Below are 25,633 nucleotides of genomic sequence, written 5' to 3' on the forward strand. Positions count from 1 at the left end.
AAAAAGGCAGACTCATTTTGTATAATTTCACTTTCATGTTTTGATTCTTTTTTTTTTTTTGTGGTGCCTATACACTTTGTTGATTTCGTTTTGGTAGACGTCCTTATCTTGATGGCTGGTAGTACGTTTAATTACGGTGAGGAAATGATTTTCCTGTGAGAATGCCTGTTGCGATGCAAGGCAGAACGTAAACTCTCTCGTTTCGGAAGCCTCAGAAGTGACTCCTTTTCCCACAGCTCGGTGTTCCGCGTCGTGACTCGGAAAAGACTTAAACACTTTTGAAACCCAGAACCGAGAGAGAGAGAGAAAGTGTGTTCAGTGTCAGTTGAACTTGGCAGCCGTTCTCGTTTGACATTTACAGATAGTCCCATCCCGGGCTCTGACCTGACTGTGCCAGTGCGAGGGGTTTAGTGTGTGTCTCTATGGTTACAGTGGTCTGTCTCGACACCTGGCCCGCCTGTTATGTCACCCTCTGAGACTCTTGTTGATAAACACGCTCTCACAGGCGTGGCGAGGGAGAGAGCGAGGTACGTGCCTGCAGGGGGTGTTCAGCCAGGACTAGCGTGTGAACCTGATGTATGTGAGTGTGTGCGTGTGTGTGTGTGTGTGTCAACCTGTGTGTGAGAATCTGTGTGGATGTATGTATGTAGGTATGTGTGAGTGTTGTGAGTGAGTGAGTATGTGTGGAGATGTGTACCTGTGTGTCTGTGCAGCTGAGCGTGCGTAGAGGTAGCTCTATATGGTATGGATGTGGAGGGGGGTGGTCTCTGTTTGTGTTTGTTCATGTAGTACATAGCTATGTGTGTTGGAGCATACAGGTATCTGAGGAATAGAGAGGGGGAGGGAAGGAGGGAGGGGAGGCAAAGAGAGAGAGAGTTAGGGAGAGAGGTGTGAGAGAGAGAAATAGAGACACCGAAAGAGAGCCAGAGGCAGAGGTGGAGAAAGAGAGATATAAGGAGCTAGAGAGAGAGAGAGGGGAGTTCGAGGGGGGAGAAGAGAGAGAGATCAGATCTATGGAAGGAGTTGGCAGATCTCCAGAGACATCCCACAGAGAGGGAGTCCTCGTTGGCGTGACGATGAATGGAACATCCCCTCCCCTCCCCGCCCCCTGATCCCTCCCAGCCCTTTGATGTCAAGGGTCGCGCCCTGCCCTCCCAACGCCAGGGCGTCACATGATTTATACTGAGGTAGTGAGTCGCTGATTTCATGACCTCACACTTGACTTGCAGACTATCAAATATGCCAAGAGTTTGATTTGAGTAGCTGTTTGTCCCAGCCTATCTGTCTGCCTGACTTCTTAACTAGCAGCCTGTTTTTGTCTGTCTTGACTTGTTTTTCTGCCTGCCTGCTATCAACTACTAAACACGATTGATTTATTTGAATTTTACTATGAAATAAATCAAGTTGAAACACTGGCTATGTAACAGTCATCAGCAATATAGAAAAAGCTATTTAGTTCATACTTGCAAAGCCTACTTAAATGTAAAAGAATATAAAAATGTTTCCTCATGATTGAACGTAAAGTTAAAGGCTAGTAAACACATATCAACATACTGCACTGTACACACATATTCCTCTTTCACTCTAGGTCTCTCTTACTCTCTCCTTCCCTTGTGTATTCAAAACAGACTCTATGGCTGGCAAAAGCACTTGCACACATGCTCTCTCACTGACTCCCTCTTTACCTCCCTCCCTCACTCACTTCTATCTTTCTTTCTCCTTCTCTTTCTTTCTCTCACTTTCTTTCTCTTTCTTTCTCTCTCACTCTCTCTCTTCCTCTCACTCTCTCCCCCTCCCTCTCGTTCTCTCTCCCTCTCTCTCTTCCTCTTGCTCTCTCCCCCCCCTCTCTCTCTTCCTTCCATTCTTGTGCCCTCCTTGCTTCTCTCTCTCTCCTCTTCTGTCTCGGCGGGCTGTGTTGCTGGGGCCCTTTGATCTCAGTGAAAGAGGGGAGGCTTTAAAGCGCCGATGTTTCCGCTGTCAGGAGCCCCTCTCTTCCTCCCCTCTCTTCCTCCCCTCTCTTCCTCCCTCTGGTTCAGTCTTTCAGAGTGGTGGCAGCCTGCACTTCTCTGCTGCTGGGTAGCAGATGGGGGGGGTTGGGGGGGGGGGGGGGGCGGGTGGGGGGGTGGGTGGGTGGAGGCTGTGCTGTCAGCCCTGGCCAGGAGAGGCCCTGACACCCCCACTGATCTGAGTCCCCTCTGCCCCCCCCCTCCCCCTGACCCGCCCCTCTCCCCTCTCTTCTCCTCTCCTCTCCTCAACCTACCCTCCACCTTCCCCAAACCTGATCTGGGAACAGGAGACAACCTTCCTTCTTTCCACACACAAGAGCACTCTCTCTCACACACACACACACACACTCACACACACACTGACATACACTCACAGCTCCTCTGGTGGCTGAATGGAGGAGGGACATCCACTGACCAGTTTCTGAAACAGCTCTGACTGGTGGACTTGAGAGACCATATGACAGGAAATGTCTTCCATATGTGAGGAGAGCAGAGGGAGAGGAGAGAGGAGAGGAGGAGGTGTGTCTGGGTACTCTGACCTCAGTAAGACAGGGCAGTCTGTGTTCTGGGGGGGCAGCTTTGATGTAAATCTTAAATCAGGTGTAACTAAGACCGTACCTCACACTAAGCATTAGGCACACACACACACACACACACCATACAAACACACACAGCTTCTGTAAGATTCAATCCTGTCAGGCATTGCTCCATCATGGAGATTAATGCATAAAGGCAGATGCTAAGATGATCAAGGCACTGGAGAGAGATACTGATCCACCAACGACCTGGTTTCTCTGTTTTCTCTGTCTTCTCATACCTCTTCTTCTCTCCCACTCAATCTTTCCTTCCTTCCATCCCTCTCTCTCCCTCTAACTTTACACACAAGCTTACATCTATTCACTCCTCTCTGCCATCTATCTCTGTTCTGTCCTCCCTCACACCTGGCTTTGAACCCCTGGATACTTTCCCCTCCTCCTCCTCCTCCTCCTCCTCCTCCTCCTCCTCCTCCTCCTCCTCTCCTCCTCCCCCCCCCTCTTCCTCCTCCTCTCCTCCTCCTCCTCTCCTCTCCTCCCCCCCCCTCCCCCTCCTCCTCTCCTCATCCCCCCCTCCTCCTCCTCCTCCTCCTCCTCCTCCCCCTCCTCCTCCTCTCCTCCCCCCCTCCTCCTCTCCTCCTCCTCTCCTCCTCCTCCTTTTCCTCTTCTCCTTTTCCTCCCATTTCCCCCCCTCCTCCTTTCCCCCTAACCCTCTCCTCTTTCTCATTGCTAATCACTCCCCGTCTACTTCTCCTTTTATTTTCCAACCTCCTCTCTCTCTCTTGACCTCTCCGTGGCCTTGAAACTTCACCCTGAGCATTTACCTCCCTGCACTTCACACCCCATGAGCCTCTCACTCTCTCTTTTTCTCTGACTGCCTCTCTCTTCCTCTGCTTGTCTCTCGATCTCTCTCACTGGCTCTCTTGCTTGAGAACGAGTGCTCATTCTTTGCCCCCCCCCCCTCCTTCAGGCTCAGTTCTGTGGCTGCCAAACACAGTTTTGCGGGAATGTTCTTATGCACTACCAGTAATTGGCAGGAGAAGGGCAGGTGTGTGTTTGTGTGTGTGGAGTGGAGTGGAGGGGGTGGGGCTGGGAGACAAAGGAGGAGAGGTGGGGCAGGGCTGTTTAGCAAAGGTCAGCACGCATGGATCAGTAACCAGTCCCTGACAAGGTTCATCATCGTCACGACGACAGGAGCGGGCACCTGGTTGGGTTACTTTAGAGCCGCGCAGGGCCGAGAGAAAAAGCCAAGCCACCCTGTCTACCTCTCCTTCCTTGTTAATCTGTCTGTCTCTATCTCTCTCTAGCTCTCCTACCTTATCTGTGTGTGGGTGTGTTACATCAACAATGTGGCGGGGCATCAAAGGCAGCATCACCTGCAGCTCTGCTGATGTGTCCTTAATGAGGCGTGCCGTGAGGGCCTGTGGGCAAACTGATATTACCTGCTTATCTTCCACCCTCTCAGAGCTCTCACACACAAACACACACACACACACACACCACACACGCATTCAAACTTATACAGTCCCACGCCCGCACGCACTCCACACGCACACACACAAGAGCACACACACAGTGTGCCCCATGGAGTGGTACTGTAAGGAAGCAGGTAGAAGGTCTTGTGATTGGCAGGAGTGGAAGAGACGTGCAGAGTCAGAGTGTGGGTATGAGGGCTCGGTCTCGCCTGTCCTCGCTATGACCTCAGTGTAGCTGGTGCATTCCATGCTGCAAACAAGGTCATCTTTACAGTCATGGCTTAAACATCATCTTAAACCCACTGATGGACTTGTTCGGAAAAACAAACCTTAGTTATTTTCCCAGACTTGTTTTATCGTAAACTGTCAACGCTTGCTCTCAGGAACCCTTTGATTTGTTTTTATGCGGAATCTTCTCCCCTTGAGAGGAAAAGGGCTGCTCCCAGAGAGAGCGAGAGGGACAGAGGAATAGAGATAGAGAGTCCAACGCGTAGGTCTTTTGGGTTGCTACGTGAAGTGTTATCGAAAATGAAGAGTTGCTAGATCTTTGTGTGTGTGTGTTGCCGCTCCTCAGGCCTCATTATGGCCGGTTTGAGTTCCTTCATTACTGGCTGGGCAGTGGAAGACCGTGGAGAGGGGGGTGGGGGGGGGGGGGGTGGAGAGAGGGGGGGGGGGGATGGAGGGGGGTGACCACAGGGGACAGGGCGGAGGTTGTAATTGGACTGTTCCGGTCCCCTGGCCTTGGTCAAGGTCACCCCCTCACAAACTCTGGGCCTGGACTCTCTTTCTTTCTCCCTCTCTCCCTATCCCTCTTTATTTTTCTCCCTCCCTCCCTCTCTCTCTCTCTCTCTCTCTCTCTCACTCTCCCTCTCTATTTCCATATTCCCCCTTTGCTGTCTCCCTCTTAGCCTACCTTTTCATCCCTCTCTCTTTACTCTCCCCCCCCCCCTCTCTCTCTCTCTCTCTCTCTCTCTGTCCCTCCCTCTCTCCTGAGGTCGTTCAGTCACAGTCCAGACCAGTCCAGACCGGTTCTGACCGGTCCATCAGGGAGCCCTGGAGAAGCGCTGGGGCTAATTCCCTCCAATCTTCAAGCCTCCAAATGTGATATGTGGATTTATGCTCATCCACAAGGGAAGACCTTTGTCTTGGAGGCCATCATTATATAGTTCTCAAACCCTCTTAGACAATTATATAAAGGAAGTGATTTTGGTAGGAGCTGATCTCAGACTTTCTCCTCATTTTTCTCTTTGGCCCAGATACAGAGAGTGGTCAAAAATGAGGACATGTAAAAGTGTTCAGATTTAAGGGATACTGTCTGGTAGTGCTTGACCAGTACTTCAGACGGGTACACTCACAGTTGAGCATATAGGTAAACGCTTGAGCACGGCTACCCTGGCAAAGCATCATGGGTAGTGGTGGTGGTTGTATCTATCTTAGAACTCCCAGTCTTTTTAACTCGCAAATCATGCAGGAGTACATGTACAGTCATGTACAGTGTATCCACGGAATAGTTTCAGATATACATTTACTAAATTGATAAATTTCAATCTGTCTAATCACAATGTCTCTTTCCCTCCCTTTCTCTCTCTCTCTCTCTCTCTCTCTCTCTCTCTCTCTCTCTCTCTCTCTCTCTCTCTCTCTCTCTCTCTCTCTCTCTCTCTCTCTCTCGGCAGGCCCCCTGGGTTGGCTGGTAGTCCGGCCTTCTCCGACATCTCCCTCATCCGAATCTCCCCACACCGGAACCCTTCCATGGGGGCGGAGTCTCCCTTCAACCCGCCCCACCCCTACATCAACCCTTACATGGACTACATCCGCTCCCTGCACAGCAGCCCCTCCCTCTCGGTGATCTCAGCCGCCCGTGGTCTCAGCCCTGCGGACGGTGAGTAGACGGCAGCTAGCACACACACACACAGAAACAGACACAGTGTGTGTACACGCGTACGCACACACACACACGTACACTTATACACCCACATACATTCATATACAGTCACACACAGACAAGGGCCCCCAACGGGCCCCTAAGGGCCTCTGAAAGAGGAGGGGGTACTTGGTTGTTGGTGAGTGGTGAGTTGGTGAGTGGGATCGATGTCTCCTCTGTTCAGAGTGCCGTGAATTCATCTCAGATGGACTTCTGGTTCGTGTCAGGAGGTTCAGCTCGTAGGTCACCCGATCTTCTCCCGGGGTTACAGAGATGTTACCTGAGATTTGTCATGATGACAATAATGCGTATGGGAAAGAAAGGGAAGGAGAGAAAGATAAAGAGTTGAAGAGAGAGTGTGTGTTTGTGTGTGTGTGTGTGTGAGTCACTTCACAGACCCCTGGAGAAGGCATGACCGTCACATACATGAGGGAGGGTTCAAGGCCAGCACCGAGGGTTAGAGAGAGAGACATAAAGAGATTGAGAGATTGAGAGAGGGGGAGTTGGGAAGAGAGATAAAGAAAGACAGAAGAGAAAGTAGACAGAGAGGAAAGAGAGAGACGTGAGAAAGAGAGAGAAGGGAGAAAAGAAGAAGGGGTTAATGGTATACTGTGGTGGATGCAGACTGGGAAATCAATTACAGCAGTTAGGAGGAGTGTATGTTCTTAAAGAGCCCCTGCAGCCCTCCAGCCCCGGCCCCCTGGCCTCCCGTGTCCTGGAGGTTTGATTGAAGCCTGGGGCTCAATTAATGAACTAGGCCAGCCTGCCCCTTCCCTGCCTGGGGCCAGGGATAATTGTCCAGGGATGCTCTCAGCTCTTGTTCAGTTTGGTTCAGAGAGTTGGTTTTTAACTTATTCTACAGATTCAAGCTAAAGATAACAATCCCAATGATGATGATAAGTTACTGTTTTTAACTAATTTTGTCAAAAAATGCTACACCCAGCTGTAAGTAAAGTGTGACCTAAACTGTCCCCAACCTTGACATTCATGACCAACTGTCACTAGGAATTGATCTCAGAACACTTAAAACCACACTCTACAGTATGCTGTGAAATGATGTGACACAGGAAGAGAGACAAATCATTTCTAAACCAAATGATTCACTAACCAATGAGCTTCTAGGCTGTTAGTACTGTATATCGTCATGCTTATAGTTGTTTCTGTATGGGGTGGTGTGGCGGGGGCTGGGGGAAGGACTTTTTCAATATGCACAGAATTGAATACTGATGAATTAATGACCAGACTCTGTAGGAAGTGGGCTGTCTTTAGTGCCGCCTTCTCTCTTACACACACTTTCTTTCTCACTGTGTCTCCCTCTCTCACACTCCTTCTATGTCACCCCCCCCCCCCCCGTGATGTTAGTGAGATGGGATTCAGATGCCCCCCCCATCTTCCCTGTGGCTCACCACGTCCTCAGGCATATTCTTCTCCTCTCCTTTCCACTTCTTTCGTCTCCTTTCCTCTCCTCCTTTCCCCTCTTCTTCCCCTCTCCCCCTTTCCTCTCTCCTCCTTCACGTCAAGTACCACAGTGACAGTCTCTGCCCCCGGGACTATGTTCCCATGCCAGGTTTTCTGATTTAGAAAAATTCCGCAAAGCCCTTTCTGCGCACGAATAGAGAATAAGTCACATTATGGCTGAATGCAGAAGCACAGCTAAAGCGAAACAATGAAGACAATTAAGAAACTCCCCCTTCCACTTAAGACATAATACCCAAATCGAATTAATTTGGAATTTCTCCTTACGTTCAGTGAACCAATCAGAGAGGGAACTTGCAGGCATACAGGCCGGTCCTCCCGAGTAGATCTTTTCATCCTTTTTGTTTATTTATTTATTTTCCTCTTCTTTCTTAAATCAAAGGAGAAAAAAAAAGACTAGAATTAGCTGCAGCACTTTGTGAGGCTCAACTGATTCCAGATTTGCATCCAAAACCACAGTGTCAGTCTTTATCCCCCACACCCTCTCTCACTCTCTCTCTTTCCTTCTCTTTCTTGCCTTGTCTTGGTAGCAGTATTTGCATATGGAAGCTTTCAGCTAAATGTTTATATTTAGGCTTCAGTTCAAGGACTTATAGCTCTCGATAACCAAAGGAAGGTCCTAGAAGAAGAGACATTTTAGAATGATTGGAAATGGGGGGAGTGAAAGGGATGGAGAGGAGGAAGAGAGATAGAGAGAGCTGGGGAGATGGAGGAAGAGAGATAGAGAGAGCTGGGGAGATGGAGGGGCAGACTGTGGTGCAGAGTTTTTCTGCAGATTTGTTTTGGAAGATTTGGACTTTCAGTTTTAAGAGTTTAAAGTTTTAAGGAGTAGATGGGAGGGGTGTGCTGAGTGTCTGCATCCTGCTGAACACACACAGACACACACACACACAAAATCTTCCCTACTTGAACCATAATGTAAATCTTCCTCTCCTCTCTCCAGCCCCCCACACAGGTCTGACCACAGCAGAGTACTACCACCAGATGGCGCTGCTGGCGGGTCACAGGAGCCCGTACTCTGACCTCCTGCCCTCGGTGGCGTCCACGGCCGGAGCCGGGAGCACTGCTCTTCACATGGAGTACCTGCAGGCCATGGAGAGTGAGTCTGCTCTGAGAGCCCACACACACCGCCTCTCTCTCTCTCTCTCTCTCTCTCTCTCTCTCTCTCTCTCTCTCTCTCTCTCTCTCTCTCTCTCTCTCGCACACACACACCGTCTCTCTCTCTCTCTCTCTCTCTCTCTCTCTCTCTCTCTCTCTCTCTCTCTCTCTCTCTCTCGCACACACACACCGTCTCTCTCTCTCTCTCTCTCTGTCTCTCTCTGTCTCTCTCTCTCTCTCTCTCTCTCTCGACAGGCCCCCTGGGTTGGCTGGTAGCCACTCACACTCACCTTCTAGATCAGTGTGTGTTGTAAGTAGAGCAGGGAAGCGTGTGGATCATAGTGTGTGGGGGAGGTGGGGCAGGTGTGTGTGTGTGTGTTGGGGGGGGATGCAGCTTGCTGGCGACTGTATAAACTGACATGATTTAAATGCCATTGTTTTCACATAGCCGGCTCAATCCTGCATTCACAGGACTTATGCTAATGAGTTATTTTAAAGTGTAAATAGGAAATTAAACGCACACTGAATCTTCGGAAGGTCGGACAGACTCACCCGCTTTCCTTTGATGAGAATGTATTTAGTCAGCCAGACGAGGCTTTCATGGAAATCTCCACGCAAACTAATTAAAAGTAGCCAAACTTGCGCGCGTATCAGAAAATTAATTGCTATTAAGTGGGAATTGGAATGTCCCGCCATTCATCACTGGAGAAATCCCTTTCTTCTGTGTCACTTTTTAAGATTAATAGACTGTTACAAAACAATTAGGGCCACATTTCAAATGGAGACGCCGGACTCCTCACTCTTCAACCCGTCTGTGATCATTGTCAGTAATAACTCTTTAACAATGTGTGTTCCACGCAGAAGAGGAATTAACACTTTAAAGCTCTCCTTTGTGTCATTTATAGAGACTTTATGAAAGAATAAAAAAAAAAAGATATAAAACCCCAGCCTTATCAAGCAGCATTGGCTAACGGTGTGTTAGTCTGTAAGTGTAGCCGTGGTTACGTCCACATACACATCAGTGTCAGTAGAGCGAGGCAGGCTGGGTAGTAGAACAGTCACTCTGTCCTGCCTTGTATGGCTTTAATGGGGCTCTGACTGCTTAGTCTCTCATTAGTGAGTTCCAATGAATCTGCTCCAACATCTCTGGATTAACTGCTTCTTATAATTCTGTCGTTTTCCCACACGTGAAAGCAAATCAATTCTTGTAAATATCTGTTTTTATAAATGTTTTAGTAGAACATCAACTATAATGGAAATATAAAAGTTGTGCTTTCCTTACTGTGGCTGCTGTCTCTTCCATCAGACAAACCATTGATTATTGGTGATCTCTCATTGGTGAACCATACCTGACCTTACCTACCCTACCAAACTGTACCCTACCCTACTCTACTCTACCTACCCTACTGTACCTGATCTACCCAACTGTAATCTACCCTACCCTACAGTGTCTCCTACCTTACCCTACCAGACCCTAATCTACCTGACCCTATCCTATCCTACACTACCATACCAAACCCTACCATACCCTACTATACACTACCTCCTACCCTACCAGACCCAAACTTTCTGTACCCTACCTTACAAGACCCTACCTTGCCCCTACACTATGCAACCCTATCCTACCGTAGGTGTGAAAATTAATGGCGTGGGCCTTAACCATCCGTCTCGTCCATAAATCAAGAGGAAATGAGAGGGAGGATCAGGCGGCGGGGCCACGCTCCTCTCCTCTCCTCCTGTTGGACGATTTATCATTTGGATGCACATTAATAAACACAACTCCCAGGAGACATAGTAGTGATGGGACGCACCCCCCCCCCTCCATCCATCCCTCCCTCCATCCCTCCCTCCATCCCTCCTCACTTCTCCTCTCTTCTCTTCTCCCCTCCTCTCATCCCCTCTCCTTACAGCCATTTCTGTAATAAGACATCCCCCCACCTTCTTTTCCTACTCTCTTCTCCCCTCCTCCCTCATCCCCCTATCTTGATTCTACCTCAAGTGTAGGTAGTCCCTCACCCAGGCCCAGGGGGTGTGGCTTCAGACAATTAGGTGCAAGAAAGGGGCTGGGCGTCGGTGTGTGAGGGCGTGTCACAGGTCATTAGGGAGGTGAGGCTATAGGATGGGATCTGCTGCAGGGGGATTATGTGTACTGTTGCAGTGTTAGCAGAACGGATGTGATGAGTAGAATGGCTGTATCCAGGACGCGCATTGAGATTTAACAAGCAGAAATGTATTGTGTGCAAAACATATTGTTCTTGAGGATTTGTTTGGGCATGTACAGTATGTGTGTATTTGTATTCCTATGATTGAGAGTGTGTGTGGTGTATGTGTGGCGTGAGGTAGTTGGTGAGGGTGTGTGTGTGTGAGGGTATGTGTATGTGTGTGTTTCTCCTCCCTTTGTGGTTTGAGAGTGAGAAGCATAGGCCAGCAGAGCAGTGACAATGAGAAGGGGTGTTCACACACACACACTCTGATTTCCATGTGAATGGAACTCTGTAATCGTTGGATGTGTCAAACGAGAGAAGGAGCATTTCGATTTGGGAGATGGATGGGGCGGGGGCAAGGGGGAGTAGTGAGGGGGGTGGAGATAGGGGTTGGGTGGAGGGGCTTCAGGACTCCATAAGCTGGTTTTGTTTGCATGGGAGGAAGAAAAGAGAATACAAAAATCAGAAATGTTTTTATTTCCAAGTCTGAGTCACAAAGTCATTGTGTGAGTTCACGCACAAAGAGCAACATGTTCCCCTCAGTGTCTCTCCTTCTCCCTCCTCCCTCAATCTCTCCTCCCTCCATCTCTCCCCTCCCTCCGTCTCTCCTCCTCCCTCCATCTCTCCTCCCTCGGTTTCTTCCCTCTCCCTTGTTTATGACATCTCTGACTGAAAAGACAACAAAAGTCATTTCTTCATCCGTTGGTGCATCTCATTGTGAGCGAGGGAGAGAATGGCTGTGCGTCTGTGCCTCTTTACCTTCTTCCCTCCTTCACTCAACACTGATTGAATATGAATGGGGAGGGAAATTACACTTGATTGAATATCGCCCTAACCCAGCCAGCAGTGTCCTGACACAAAAGGCATCCCTGTTCTGTGTAGTGTTTGACAGTTGTACACAAGTGGCCCTTTGTCTGATGATTGACTCCCAGCTCAGATTTGAAGATGACACATTTGCAGTACAAACTGAACAAGCAAACAAACAGAAACCAGTAAACACTAGGGGTGCAACAATTCAACAAGCCCACGGTTCAGTGTGTATTGCGGTTTATGGGTCACGGTTTCAGTTTTGGTTCGGTTTGTTTAGCATATTAGGGGGAAGAAAAAAACATGACCATTTGTGTGTATTTGGTACATCCTCAAACGTTAACCTTTTGCCTCCACATGCCATCTCCATTCTCCACACATTCTTATCTTGCCTAGCTTCGTATGATTTGCCTTTCTCCAGTTCCTTCCAGTACGTGACTCGTCATTGATATACTGACAGTTCATTGGACAGGTATTCTCCGGGAAAGGGTACGGGAAAGGGGAAGGGTGGACAAAAGGTGTTAGGTTGTGTTTGCTCGTAGATCCGAAAAACCGCGGCTTACATGTAAAAACCGGGCCGTGGTTTGTGTGTTAAACAATCTCCCTTCCTCTGCTCTCCTCCAGACTCTCGTTTCCCCAGCCCCAGGCTGGTGTCGAGGCCCAGTAGGAAGCGGGCCCTGCCCATCTCTCCCCTCTCGGAGCACAGCTTTGACCTGCAGACCATGATCAGGACCTCCCCCAACTCCCTGGTCACCATCCTCAACAACTCCCGCTCCAGCTCCTCCACCAGCGGCTCCTACGGACACCTCTCTGCCGGAGCCATCAGGTGTGTGTGTGTGTGGGAGTTGTCTCATGTTAATCCCCATTCCATTTAGTACATTTTAATCACCACAGCAACGCAGGTGGTCAGTGGGGTGTAAATGAGAGATTACATCACTTCCTGTCAGGTCTGGCTGTCAGCAGGAAGTAAGATTGAGCTCTCTGATTGGCTGTGTTATAATCAGAGCAGCCAATCGGGGAATAGGAAGGCTAATTGCTCCTTGCGGTAACCAGGCAACGCAAACTGAGTAAGCAGGTAGTTAGGCTGAAACAATACTACTGCACTTCACAACAATACTTCTCTGGTGTGTGTGTGTGTGTAATCTCACTGGTGGGTGATGGTCCCATGTCCAGCCTCCCTGGAGGTGTGTCAGTCATCAAACTGCCCTCCCAGAGACACATCACACCCACAAGCACACACAAAGAGGAGGAAGAACAAGAGAAAGCAGAAGAGAGCGAGAGAGAGAGAGATCCATGAAGCTCACCCACGGCCATTGATCAGCTATCCTCCAGGATGACCTGATCAATCACGTGGCGAGAGTGGCCCCTGTGTTTGGTGACAGGGCCCAGATAGGCTGGACCCCAGACAGATGACTGATATGACAGGGAGATGGGCCCCCAAATGGGTCATGGGCCATTGATTTCCACTCGGCCCGGTAATAAGCTCAACTGAAGTATGGTCCAGGAGGAGCAGGGAGGCTCAGAGGCAGGGAGGGTCAGAGGCTGGGGGGCTGGGAGGCTGGGAGGCTGGGAGGCTGGTAGACAAGGATCCAGGGAGACAGAGGCAGAGAGGCAGGGAGAACGATCCAGGTTCCCAGGAAGGCATCCTGCCCACTAGCCCTGCAGTTCCTCTGTTAGCTCTGCCTCCCCTGTCAGATTGTCCTTAGGGACCAAGAACTATCCAGAACAATCCATTAATTCCCTCTGTATCTCACACAGTCTCTCTCTTTCTCTCCTACACTCTCCGTCGCTATCCTCTCGATCTGCTTCGATGCTAAGATGTGATCTATTGTTCAAACACACACCGGGACCTGTAATTCAGACTCTAAAGATGTCGGACTGTTTGCCATTCGTCTCCTCCGTCCCCTCCCTCCAGCCCGGCCCTGAGCTTCGCCTACCCCCCCACCCCGGTGGCGCTCCAGATGCACCAGCAGCTGATTGGACGACAGCCGGGGATGGTGGGCTCTGCGTTCGGCCACAGCCCACCCCTCATCCACCCCACCCCGGCCTTCGCCACCCAGCGCCCCGTCCCAGGCATCCCCCCCTCCGGCCTGGCGGCCGCGGAGCGTTCCGCAGCCTCCAACAACGACTCCTCGCAGGTGAGCCCCCCGCCACGCGGCCGCGTCCATCCATCGCCGCCGTAATAGATGGTCCCGTCCCAGGTGATAGATGGAGCCGCCAATACCAGCCGCCAGCGACCGCTAGTATAGTCCCGTAGCGTACGTCCACATGGTAGGCGGGCCCCCCTCCATGCAGGGGGCCTCTGGGGAGTGTTTCTCCCCTGGAACGGTGTGTCTTGTCCAGGGTTTTGGAGCTGGGAGAGGAGCCTGTCTTTGGGTAACAATAACAAGGGGCTTGTTAGTATAATATCCCTCCACTGACACCATTCATCACTGTAGGACGCAGGGGGATCTGCATAAGGATCCAGACACGAATAGATGGACCCACACCGCGGCCCCCTCTCCCCACTGCTCTTGGGGGGTGTGGATGTAAAACAAACCTTTCAATGATTTGTGTTTTCCTGTTCACTCTTCCGTGTGTGTTTAATGGGTCACCTCTGTGCTGGACCCGCTTTTGCTGTGATTGTTGTTGTCGTGTTGGGGCCTGGGTCTGGGTCTGGGCCTGGGCTCTGAATAGCACACCGTTATAGTACATATTAGATTGCACCTGAATGTGGGTACTGGGTTGTGGTGGTTGGTGGGCTATGATGTGACTGTGTGTGTTTCTGCAGACCAAGCCCACCAGTGAGTCAGCTGTCAGCAGCACAGGAGACCCCATGCACCACAAACGCTCCAAACTCAAACCTGACGAGGATCTGCCCAGCCCAGGAGCCATCAGCGTCCAGGTGACATGCACGCACACACACACGCACTCACACACGCACTCACTGACATGCACGCACACCTACGCACAGCCATACAGACACACACGCACATTCACTCATGCTTAAGTCAAGCACGCACACATTAACAGCATGCACACACAAACAAACCCACACAGGCACTAAATTCACACATGCAGATGGAGAAAGAGAGAGAGGGAGAGGGCGAGAGATAGGCAGAGGGAGAGAGAGAAAGAGAGAGAGAGAGCTTCAGGGACCAATTATGAGATGTTTTGTAGAATTATTCATTTATTTGTTTCATTCTGCTGCTTGTTGTGGTGTGCTGTGCCTCTGTGGTGATAAGCTGCATTGATCTTTGGGGCTCTGGAAGGAAATTGTTTCCCCTTTAATCAGATGCTTATTTGAATGGAAAAATGAAAGAGGGATTAGGCAGCCGTCCTTCCAGAGGGCTATCAAGAAGGAGAGGGAGAGAGAGAGAGAGAGAGAGAGAGAGAGAGAGAGAGAGAGAGAGAGAGAGAGAGAGTTGTAATGGACTAACCCAGTAAAGGAAGAGAGTATCGGATTCCTGGACCTGTTGTATATCAACCCCTATACACACACACACACACATTCACACACACACACACACATACACACTGCATTTGGATTTTATGGCAAGACTCAACTTGTGTGCCCACATAATTCCACTGTATTCCACTGTATTCCTGTGTGTATTTTCTCTACTGTAGAATCCTAACTTGTGTGTGTGTGTGTCAGGACCATCCGGATGGCATGACCATGGTGAAGGAGGAAGGGGACAAGGACGAGAGCAAGCAGGAGCCTGAGGTTGTGTACGAGACCAACTGTCACTGGGAGAGCTGCTGTCGGGAGTTCGACACCCAGGAGCAGCTGGTGCACGTACGTCCACTCAACCGCTTGAACAGGCTTTCAGCTCTCTGTCTGGAAACTTAAAGCCATTATATCATTTAGCACAGAGGAACTTCAAAATGTCGAAAGAAGTTTGAGAAGTCATCAAACAAAAGTCTAGTAAATCTACTCCCCTCCACTTCTCACGACGAGAATGAATAGCAGGCCTTGACGATGCTGCTGTCGGATTGCTGTTGTGTGGAGGCGGGAAGGGCTGGACTCCTGACTGTCTGTCAGAACTCTGGATTCCTGATTGGCTGACGGTAGAATGGTTAACTAGTTGGATTCCTGATATCGGTCACACAACCCCCCCACAGTCCTCCAGAGATGGATGTGCTCTCATCCTATTGAGCCTGAGGGAATGTTTTGGAACTGAATATTAATGACATTACAGTCCCGCTGCCCCCTCCTGGACCCCCACTTTACCCTGATGTTATTATCCTGCTTCTGCCCCCCCCAGTGGCCTGTGGGCTACTTAGCTGTGAGCCAGCCTATCTACAGAGGGGGCCAGAGAGGGCCAGACAGGGCCGGCCTGCCCTCACTAGATACGCTGCATGAGAGCTCGCTGGGAAGGAAGCACAACTACTGTGTCCTTGTAAACTGCACAGACCTCATTATTAACCTCTGACATACACACACACACACATCAATCCTCCTCCACGCTTTTACACACGTACACACTGTCTCACCTCTTCCATACACACACACACACACACACACACACAAACACAAAGCCTCATTCCCTTGTACCACAGACAGACACACACACACACACACAGCACCCCCATCACCACACATCTGATAGAAAGATCCTCAGCTCTTCACGGCTGTCTATCTGTCGTCTGACATTGCAATCCACAGCCTCGGCGGTAACCCCTATCTATAATTGATATCCTCAACCTGGAATGGGCTGCCTCCCTGTTTGAAGGGCTCCGCTCAAAGGTTGAGGATCTTGACAACTTCCTGCCTCTGTTTCCGGGGGGCAGGGTAAGTTTGGCTGGGGGAGGGGGGAAGGAGAAGTGTGTGGGGGGAGGGGGGGCACGTCATACAGTGAGAGAGCTTGTTTAGCTCCCCCCCCCACCCACTCTACACCCCCCTTCCCACAGCACCCACCTCGTAGACACAGCAGGTGTCCCCTCTGACCCTTCATGTGTGTGAACACACACACACTCACATCTGGCCTAGCCTTTCAACAGGCAAGAGAGAGAGAGGGGAGATACAGCGGGAGTGCAGCGATACCATCAACACAGCCTCATCGTCCTCTCTCCTTTAATTCACTCATTCCGTCTCTGAATTGTTTTTCTGTCATTGGATGTTCTGATATTGTATTTCCATTCCTCATGTGCTCATGCAGATGGGGAATGGGGAGGACATGCCAATAAAACTATTTGCCTACAGAATCCCTCCCCCTAATTCAACTGAGCAGTGGAGAAAATGCTCTTATCTCTCCCTCCCACTGCCCCTCACCCCCCAGTAATAGGATAAGTACAGTATTTGGACCACAGTGGATCCCCTCAAACACTGTGTGTGTGTGTGTGTGTGTGTGTGTGTGTGTGTGTGTGTGTGTGTAAGGGGGGGGGGGGTTCATATAGGCAAACAATGGCTGCCCCCTCCCCCAATCATCCAACTTGCCTCATGAAATAATGTGCATTAAAAAATGAAATGAAAAATCTCCCTCAGTTAGCTCAATCAATTATGAAGTGAACGTCTAAATCCGAACTAGTTTCCATCACTTGACATTTGTGGGTTTATCATAATTATTGTCTTTGATTTCAGTTAAGGTGTGTTTTCTATAATTAAGCAGCCGCTTTGAACTGTGAGTGTTGTGAATTCGACTGCTTTTCTCAACTGTTCAAAGTGACAGCTATGCCAATCAATATCCCAGCTTTGTTTTGGTTGTTTCTTTTTTTTTCCTGTGTTCTTTTTTGTTGGCTTGGCCTCATTTTAGCACGAAAGCCCTCACCACCCTCATCGTGTTGCACCTTGTTCAGCAGCCGCCCAGCTGAGCTCCTGATGCATGTTTCCTCCCTCTCAAACAGCCTCACCATGACGCTCGTTGCCGTTTCTTTATCTTCTGCGTTTAAGCGCTTTCGGTGCTGCCGATAAGATAACCATCGGATCTACGCAATTTAGCTCCAGTTATCTGGCCTACCCAGTCAGCAGAAGCAAGGCGGGTGTCGCTTTTTGGCCCACTGTTATAATTTCCTGAATTATTCTGTTCCTTTCACTATTTCTCTTCCTCCTCTCTTTCCTCCATTTCATTTCTCTCCCTCTTTTTCTTTTCCCATTTCACTCTTTTTCTCTCTCTCCCTATTTCTCTCTCTCTTCATACATGATCTGTATGTTGTCTGTTTGTCTCTCACTTTCTCAGTTTGTCCTTCTCCACTAGGTTTCTATTCCTCCTTGAGTAGGTGATTTTGCCTGTGTGTGCATGCGTGTCTGTGTTTGTGTGAGAGAGAGAGTGTTTGTTTGGTTACTGCAACTTCCTCTCCCACCATTGTAGTTGTGTTGTAGATCATCCCTCTAGGTGGCGCTGTGTGCGCCTTTTACTAGTGTGTTAGTGGAGGCTCCCCCCGTAGCTCCTTTGTGTGTGTGTGTCTGTGGGGATATGTGCATATATGTGTGTGTGCTGCTATGTATGTGTGTATGTGTGTGCTGCTATGTATTTCTGTGCGTGCGTGTGTGTGTGTGCGAGCCTCCCCAGTGCTGAGGAGAGATAAACGTGGGCTGCGTCCACAGACGGGCTCTCTCTCGCTGCTGGCACAGCCCTTTAATTGGTAAAATGCAGATTTTTTTTGATCAGGAGAAGGATTAGGCTTCTTATCTGTCTGGAATATCTTACTCCAAGATGAAAAGACTGTGCTGAATTACACATGCCAATTCCAGGCCCCCATCCCCTTCTCCCCCACTCTCTGACTCCCTCTCTCTCTCCCCCCTTTCCTCTCTCTCTCCCTCCCTCCTCCTTTTCCTCCCTCCCTCCCTCGACTCTCTCCTCCTCTTCTTCTCTTCCTCACACAAAGCACTTACAGCGACTGACATCACAAAAGAGCGTATGATTTATTAGGCGGCGTTTGATAAAGCTAAGTGGTGTTGCGGGTCCCGCAGCTTAGTGGAATTGCCTTGTAAACAGGCCCTCTTTTTATGCACGTCTGCATGGGAACACAGCCTCACTGCGTCCCAGAGAGAGCTTGATAAGGGGAACGGGGAGATGAGTCTGGCGAGGGGGAATGGAGTAGAAAATAGCTAAGTAATGATGGGAGTCTGTGTATCTGGCATGTGTTTGTTCTGGGCGTAGAGCACATGAAAGTGTGTCAGAGACTGAGCTTTCAAGTGAGGGGAGATCCATTAAAAACCAATGCTTCTGTTTGGAGCGTAATGACACGGACAAGCTCAGGAAATCACCGCGTCTGTAGAAGTGCTTGTTCCTTTTTGTTTGTGTAACAGTATTTACCTGTATTGACTGTGTGTGTGTGTGAGTGTGTGTGTGTGTGTGTGTGCGTGTGTGTGTAAACGGCGGTCTCCGTGCCGCCCAGCCCCCTGGCCCCTCCCGGTGTGCTCGTGTACACGTCTCCCACCTAAATCCATCTCGGTGGCGTTTTTACAGTTGTTGGCCGATAAGCTGGCAGGCCGAAGATGAATAACCGGCCTCTACGCTGCTATCAGCACCTGTTTGTCGATTTAGCCGCCCAACAGCTCCTGTCCTCTCAGCATGGAGATTATTGATCCAATAAGAATTGCCATTAGATCCCACCATTAGGTCCCGGCCGTCCTCCCTCCTCTCTCTGTCACGCCAGGGGCTCATGCATCACGCCCGCAAACGGCCCCCACCATTTGTACAGCCTCAGTGTGTGAGTGTGTGAGTGTGTGTGTGTGTGGCGTTCCAGGACCTGCTCAGCATTGCTCTCTGCCTGGGGATATCGAACAGCACTCACTGTAGACTGATGGCTCGTCACAGGGATTCCCTCACCTAGAGAGAGGAACACACAGAGGAGAGGAGAGGAGAAGGGTGGAGAGGACAGGAGAGAGGACAGGGGAGGTGGGGAAGAGCGGAGAGGATGTTTCCGTGTTGTGACGGAGGGGAAGAGAGGATCAATCTTCAGGAACTTCATCTCCGCCTGTCTGTGCCCCCATTCTATTTTTTTCTCTCGTCATTTTGAAATTAAACTAGTCAGACGAGAGGAATGGAGGGGCCTGGCTGATACATGAGGTCTGTTCCAGCCAGGCTGGGATGATGGAATGGACCCATTCACTGATTCAGCTGGCTTTTGAGATCAGGGAATTACTCGGGCCAGAGGGGGGTCTGCAGGACCCATGTCTAGGGTTAGGGTTGGTGTCAAAGCTAGGTCAATGTTCAGGGACAAATCTAATGGGCTAAATTCAGAGTTAGGGTTGGGGCCTAAAGCTAAGATGAAGGCAAGGGCCAGGGCCCAAGATAGCCAGGGTTTGGGACTAGGGTTAGGGTTAGGGTGGAGGTCAGGCTTCATATAGTCTGTTGTTGGGTGATTCCCCTGCTGAGATGAGAATGTAGGGCAGGGAGGGCTCTGGTGGGGACTCTGCTGCAGGGTCACTGACTGGCCTCCGTGGGTCAGTGGGGAGGCAGCAGAGACAATGCTGCCTTTTGTCTGTGGGCTGTCACGCCTGAAGGTACACAGCCCAGACACACACCACTAGGTTATTATCGTCCACACACACACACACGCTCATACGTTCACACACATAAGGATGCACACACACACACACACACACAGCAGAAAAGAGAGTAGACAGGCGTGTTGGAGGGTCTGCTACTTCTTTAGTACTGTCCCCACCATAAAGAAGCCACAGTCACTTCAACTGTTGGATGAGGAAATTGAATAAAGGATTAAGATGAGTTTTAGTTCTCTCCCTCTCTCCTCTCTCCTCATTCCTCTCCTATTGTATTCCTTTCCCTCATTCTTTTCACCCTCCTCTTATTAGTGGTGAAGTGTGTTATGAGTGACTCTAATGCTTTACATCCCCCCCAGACATTTAAGACCACTCAAACTCAAGTCTCTATTTTTCCCCATCCCTCTTTGTCTTCTCTTCCCTCCCTCTCCCTCGCTCTCTCCCTATCAATCTCTCCCTCTCTCTTTCTTCCTCTCTTTCTTTCTTTCTCTCTCTCTTTCTCTCTGTCTCTCCCTCTCTCTCCTTTGCTCTCTCTCCTTCGCTCTCTCTCTCTCTCTCTCTCTGTCTCTGTCTCTGTCCTTCGCTCTCTCTCCTTCGCTCTCTCCCTCTCTCTCTCTCTCTTCCCCCCCCCCTCTCTGTCTCTCTCTGTCTCTCTCTCTGTCACTCTCAGTTCGCCCCCTGGGTGTATGTCTCTCCCCTGCTCAGGAATGTAATAATCTGGGTTCCTGAGGGCCAGGATATTGGGTCTGTGTCCCTGGGTTTAGGGGGGCTCTGAGCGAGGCGTTCCGGAGGACACCACACCACACGCTTTGTGAGAGAGCCAGATGTTGTCTTGATCCCTGGGGGATTCTGTGTCTGTGTGCCTTCTCCCCCCCTCCCTCCCTCTCCCTCTCTCTCTCTCTCTCTTTCTCTATCTCTCCCTCTCTCTCTCTTCTCTCTCTCCTCTCTCTCTCTCTCTCTCTCTCTCTCTCTCACTCTCTCTCTTCTTATACTGTACATATTTTTCTTTCTTTCTTTTGTCTTCTCTCTCCTTTTTCTTGCTCTCTTTCTTTCACTGTGTTTACTTTTCTCTCTCCCTTTACCTACCCCATTCCGCAGCCTTGCACCACTTACCCCCTGGACTGGTCAGTGTTTGAGACTGCTGTGGGTGGGGGTCGGGGTGGGCTACGGCATGACAGAGATCAAAAGAGAGGTAGGAGAGAAAGTGAGAGAGGGAAGATTGAATGAGTGAGTGACAGTGAGAGAGTGAATGAGGGACAGAGAGAGGGACAGAATAAATAGAAAGGGAGAGAGAGAGAGAAAGAAAGAGCCAAAGAGAGAGATAGAGAGAGAGCAGAGGAGACTTACAGATAAAATGCTTGGCTGAAGTTGCAAAGCCCTGGCATTTGAGACGCTTTGAGTGAACTTCTGATTCTTCGCCCCTTTCCCTCACCCCCCCCCCCCCCCCTCCCCTCCCCCTACCCCCACCACCCGCCTAAGCCTCAGATTTCCAGTTGCCACGACAGCACAAATGTCAGCCCTTGTCGTGAAAGGCGGCCATTGCCCTGTGTGATGGGAAGTGACAGGGTTTATTTGAAAATCCTGTTCAGATCGGACACTGAGACTCACAAGCCTGCCTCAGCCCTGGTAGAAGGAGAGAGAGAGGGAAATAAAGAACAAATGAAGAAATAAAGGATGGAGACATTGTAAGGAGAGAGAGACAGACAGAGAGAGAGAGAGGAAGAACAAAAAACAAAGAACAACATTGAAATAAACTAATGGAGAGAAATGCAAGAGCTGAAGAAAAAGTGTTTATTCCACATTAGCCAATGTGGAATTCACAGAATTTACACCAGCAAATGTTTATGTCCATTTAACATATTCTACCAATACATTTGTGTCAATCGTCTGGTAATGCACCTATGGCTCATGTATCAACCTCCTATTTGTACCAAATCTGGTCCTGTGCCCCCCTAGTGGTAAACACAGAACACACCACCTGTATCTGTTCAACTTCAGAGTCCTGGATCACTTGCTTCAGTGTATTTATCATCAGCTATGGCAGTCGAACAAATATCAAAACGTTTCCCCAAAAAGTGCTAAAATTCCGTTTTTTGAATTTGCAATCTTTGATTGACACGGTCTTCCTTGTCTTGCGCGTCTCAGCACATCAACAACGACCACATCCACGGAGAGAAGAAGGAGTTTGTGTGTCGCTGGGACGAGTGTTCCAGGGAGCAGAAGCCCTTCAAGGCCCAGTACATGCTGGTGGTCCACATGCGCAGGCACACCGGGGAGAAGCCCCACAAATGCACGGTAAGACCCTCCCCCATCCTGGGTCCTTTACACCATGCTGACACTGGGGGGTGATTTACTGTATTTGACTTTTACCATCTTGAAGATAGTGTTTTATCCCACCATGAGAACTAGCTGTCAGGCAAATCAAACACACCTCTGTTACTTTCATATTTAAAGAGCTTTATACAATTGGTCTGTGATTATCCTTTGATGCATTCTTTGTCATTGGAGATATTTCAGCTAAGTATGTATATGTATGTGTGGTGTCTGTGTGTGTGTGTGTGTGTGTGTGTGTGTGCAGTTTGAGGGATGTGCGAAGGCCTATTCCAGGTTGGAGAATCTGAAGACCCACCTGCGCTCCCACACAGGAGAGAAGCCCTACGTGTGTGAGCATGAGGGATGCAACAAGGCCTTCTCAAACGCCTCAGACCGCGCCAAGCACCAGAACCGGACACACTCCAACGAGGTAAACACCACACACACACGGACATACTGTACAAACTGACTACCACATAAAGATACAAATACACATAACCTTTCTGTAATTTCACACACACACACACACACACATACCTGACTGTCTCTCCTCTGTCCCTATAGAAACCGTACGTGTGTAAGATCCCAGGCTGCACCAAGCGCTACACCGACCCCAGCTCCCTGCGGAAGCACGTTAAGACAGTTCACGGGCCCGAGGCGCACGTCACCAAGAAGCAGCGCGGCGACGCCTACCCACGACCCCCGCCCCGGGAACCAGGGGGCAACGGTCACGGCAGGTCGCCAGGGCAACTGCCCCTGGGCGGTTACGGGGACCAAAGAGAGTACAACCATGCTACCTCGAAACAAGACGAATGTCTGCAGGTCAAATCCATCAAGACTGAGAAGCCCATGGTAAGCCCGTCGCCATGGTTTCGGTTGCCGCGTGACGGGATGGCGGCACAGCCTTCCTGGAAACGCTTGAAGGGCCCACCGTTCACTTTGAGCTAACCCTGTTACTAATATCACATCCAGGATGTGTGTGTGTGTGTGTGCATGCTCGCTAACCCTAACCTCTCTCTCTAACGAAGCCATCTTTTCTTCTACCCAACGCTTCGTGCACTAACTGATCCCTGTCTCTGTCTGCGCTGGGACAGTGGGTGATAAGGTGAGCGGCCCTTCTCTCTCTCTGTCTCTCTCTCTCTCTCTCTCTCTCTCTCTCTCTCTCTCTGTCTCTCTCTCTCTCTGTCTCTCTGTCTCTCTCTCTCTCTCTCTCTCTCTGTCTCTCTCTGTCTGTCAAGCCCGCCGTGTCTCACCCATCCCAGATGAGATGTGCAGCCTGTCCACATCTCATCTGCTCCACTCACACGAGATGACCGTTTTGCTCATCGGCCATTCGTTCGCCAATGCTTCACTTTGTTTTCCCGCCCCTCACCTTTGAACTGTCTCTCTTTAGTTTTTTAACTGTTATTTCGGAGGCGCCAAAAGAGGGTTCCATGCCTGTGGGCAGAGAGGCGTGCCTCTTACGGCAGCAGGGCATCAGTGTGTTTTGATAACGCGCCCAGCCCTGCCCAGGGCTCCAGAGCACAGCCCTGCCCAGGGCTCCAGAGCCCAGCCCTGCCCAGGGCTCCAGAGCACAGCCCTGCCCAGGGCTCCAGAGCCCAGCCCTGCCCAGGGCTCCAGAGCACAGCCCTGCCCAGGGCTCCAGAGCCCAGCCCTGCCCAGGGCTCCATGAGACAGAGGAGCCAAGCTCATTCTTGTGGAGCTGAGAGACAGTGGGCCCTTTCACAACACGATGAACTCCCCTCGCATTTCACCTCCATGCCAAGAAACAGATTCCTTCACTGATCTTCCCTTCATTAGAACTGAATAAACAACCCAATTAGGCCCTAAACAGTCTGAAGAGAAGCCCTTGTCAACCCTCATTCCTCCTTTTGTAAATGACTTTTGGTGTCGATTCCTCCTCTGTGGTGTTTGTGATGGCGTCTGGACTGGACCATTGTGATGGCGTCTGGACTGAACCATTTGAGAGAAAGGGGGAGATGTTACTCAAAATTATGTAAAACCTTCAACAGCTTACACTCATTTCATGTTTTTGCTATGCATTTGTTTCACAACTTTCCTAAGAGAACAGTTGAGTCCCCTGCCCTTGGTTCTAGAGGTTCAATGTTCCTGTTGTCTCCTTTATGGAAGCATGCCTCACCTGGTGTCCTTGTGTCATTACCCTGAAAACCATGCACACCCTAAGACTGATGTCAACTGGTAACGCGTTGAATCATATTCATGACTTCTCCTTTTTCCCCATCTTCTTCCTACCATTACTCATCTCTTTTCCTCTCATATTCTCCTCTCCCCCCCTTGCCACCCCTCCACTCTTCTCTCCCTCTCCCCCCTCTTCCACCACCCTCCCTCCGTCCTCCAGACGTCTCAGCCAAGCCCTGGCGGTCAGTCTTCATGCAGCAGTGACCAGTCCCCCCTCAGCGCCTATCTCAGCCGTGGAGTCCAGCTTGCGGTGAGCGCGGGACGCTCACCGGGGGAGGGGCTGGACGAGGACGAGGAGGCGGACGAGGAGGGGGAGGAGGAGGAGTGCGACGGAGGGGGCATGAGCGCCCCCATAATGGACTCCACGGTGTCCACGGCGACGGCAGCCCTGCAGGCTCGGCGTGGCGTGGGGCGACCTCTGAGATGGATGGAGCACCTGAAGATGGAGAGGTTGAAGCAGGTTAATGGAGCTCTGCCCAGGCTAGGGACCCTGTCCCCCACACTGCCCCCTAGAGGCTCCATGCTGCCTGCCATCCTCACCAAGGGTAACTACAGCTTCCTTTAAACCCTCAGAGCAAACACAACAGACACAAATGTTGTGCTTCTTAAGCAGCTGGTCTAATGTCTGCGATGTAACGAGGGGTTGATAGGCATTCTCTGCAACAGTATAGGGAGGATCAGGTTGTGTGAAAGTGACTGTAAATATCTCCGAACGGACTGATCACTGGGAATGTGTGCTTGCTGGCCGCCGTGAATCGTTAGAGCGTAACTAATGCTCCAGATTGTCTGTTCCGCAGGGATATGTGTATCAACTCCGTATCGTATCACTGCGTACATCACATCAGTGATTAGAGCATGTAATGACGTTACATGGCCCGACTGAGCCAGTTGTGTTTGCGAGGAGGTAGCATCTGTCGGAGGCCTCTCTCCTCACATCCACTGGTCTCATAATCTGGCTCTTCCTCTCCTCTTTCTCTCTCCCTCCCCTCTCTTCGTTCTCCCACCCTCCCCTTTCTATTTCGCCCCGCGACTCTGCCCTCCTTTATTTCCTTCCCTCTCACTCTTTATCTCTCTCCATCTCTTTCTCTCTCTCCCTCCCTTCCTCTCTTCTCTCCATCCATCCCTCCCTCAATCTCTCTCTCTCTCTGTCTGTCTCTTTCTCTCTCTCCA

The 25,633-nt window shown here is 50.3% G+C and overlaps 1 protein-coding gene across 1 annotated transcript in view; it reads left to right on the forward strand.

Annotated features, from left to right (window-relative positions):
- The window catches only part of gli3 (GLI family zinc finger 3), a 51,549-nt gene that overhangs the window by 21,487 nt on the left and 4,429 nt on the right, over positions 1–25,633 (forward strand). The window contains exons 3-12 of the mRNA XM_067252226.1: positions 5,688–5,893; positions 8,355–8,510; positions 12,145–12,346; positions 13,436–13,658; positions 14,291–14,404; positions 15,158–15,298; positions 22,097–22,246; positions 22,530–22,694; positions 22,829–23,116; positions 24,624–25,008. Coding sequence (XP_067108327.1) covers positions 5,688–5,893; positions 8,355–8,510; positions 12,145–12,346; positions 13,436–13,658; positions 14,291–14,404; positions 15,158–15,298; positions 22,097–22,246; positions 22,530–22,694; positions 22,829–23,116; positions 24,624–25,008 — 2,030 coding nt within the window. The remainder of the gene's footprint in view (positions 1–5,687; positions 5,894–8,354; positions 8,511–12,144; positions 12,347–13,435; positions 13,659–14,290; positions 14,405–15,157; positions 15,299–22,096; positions 22,247–22,529; positions 22,695–22,828; positions 23,117–24,623; positions 25,009–25,633) is intronic.

This window comes from Osmerus mordax, chromosome 15 (assembly GCF_038355195.1).
Source record: "Osmerus mordax isolate fOsmMor3 chromosome 15, fOsmMor3.pri, whole genome shotgun sequence".
In the NCBI taxonomy this organism is placed as follows: Eukaryota; Metazoa; Chordata; class Actinopteri; order Osmeriformes; family Osmeridae; genus Osmerus; species Osmerus mordax.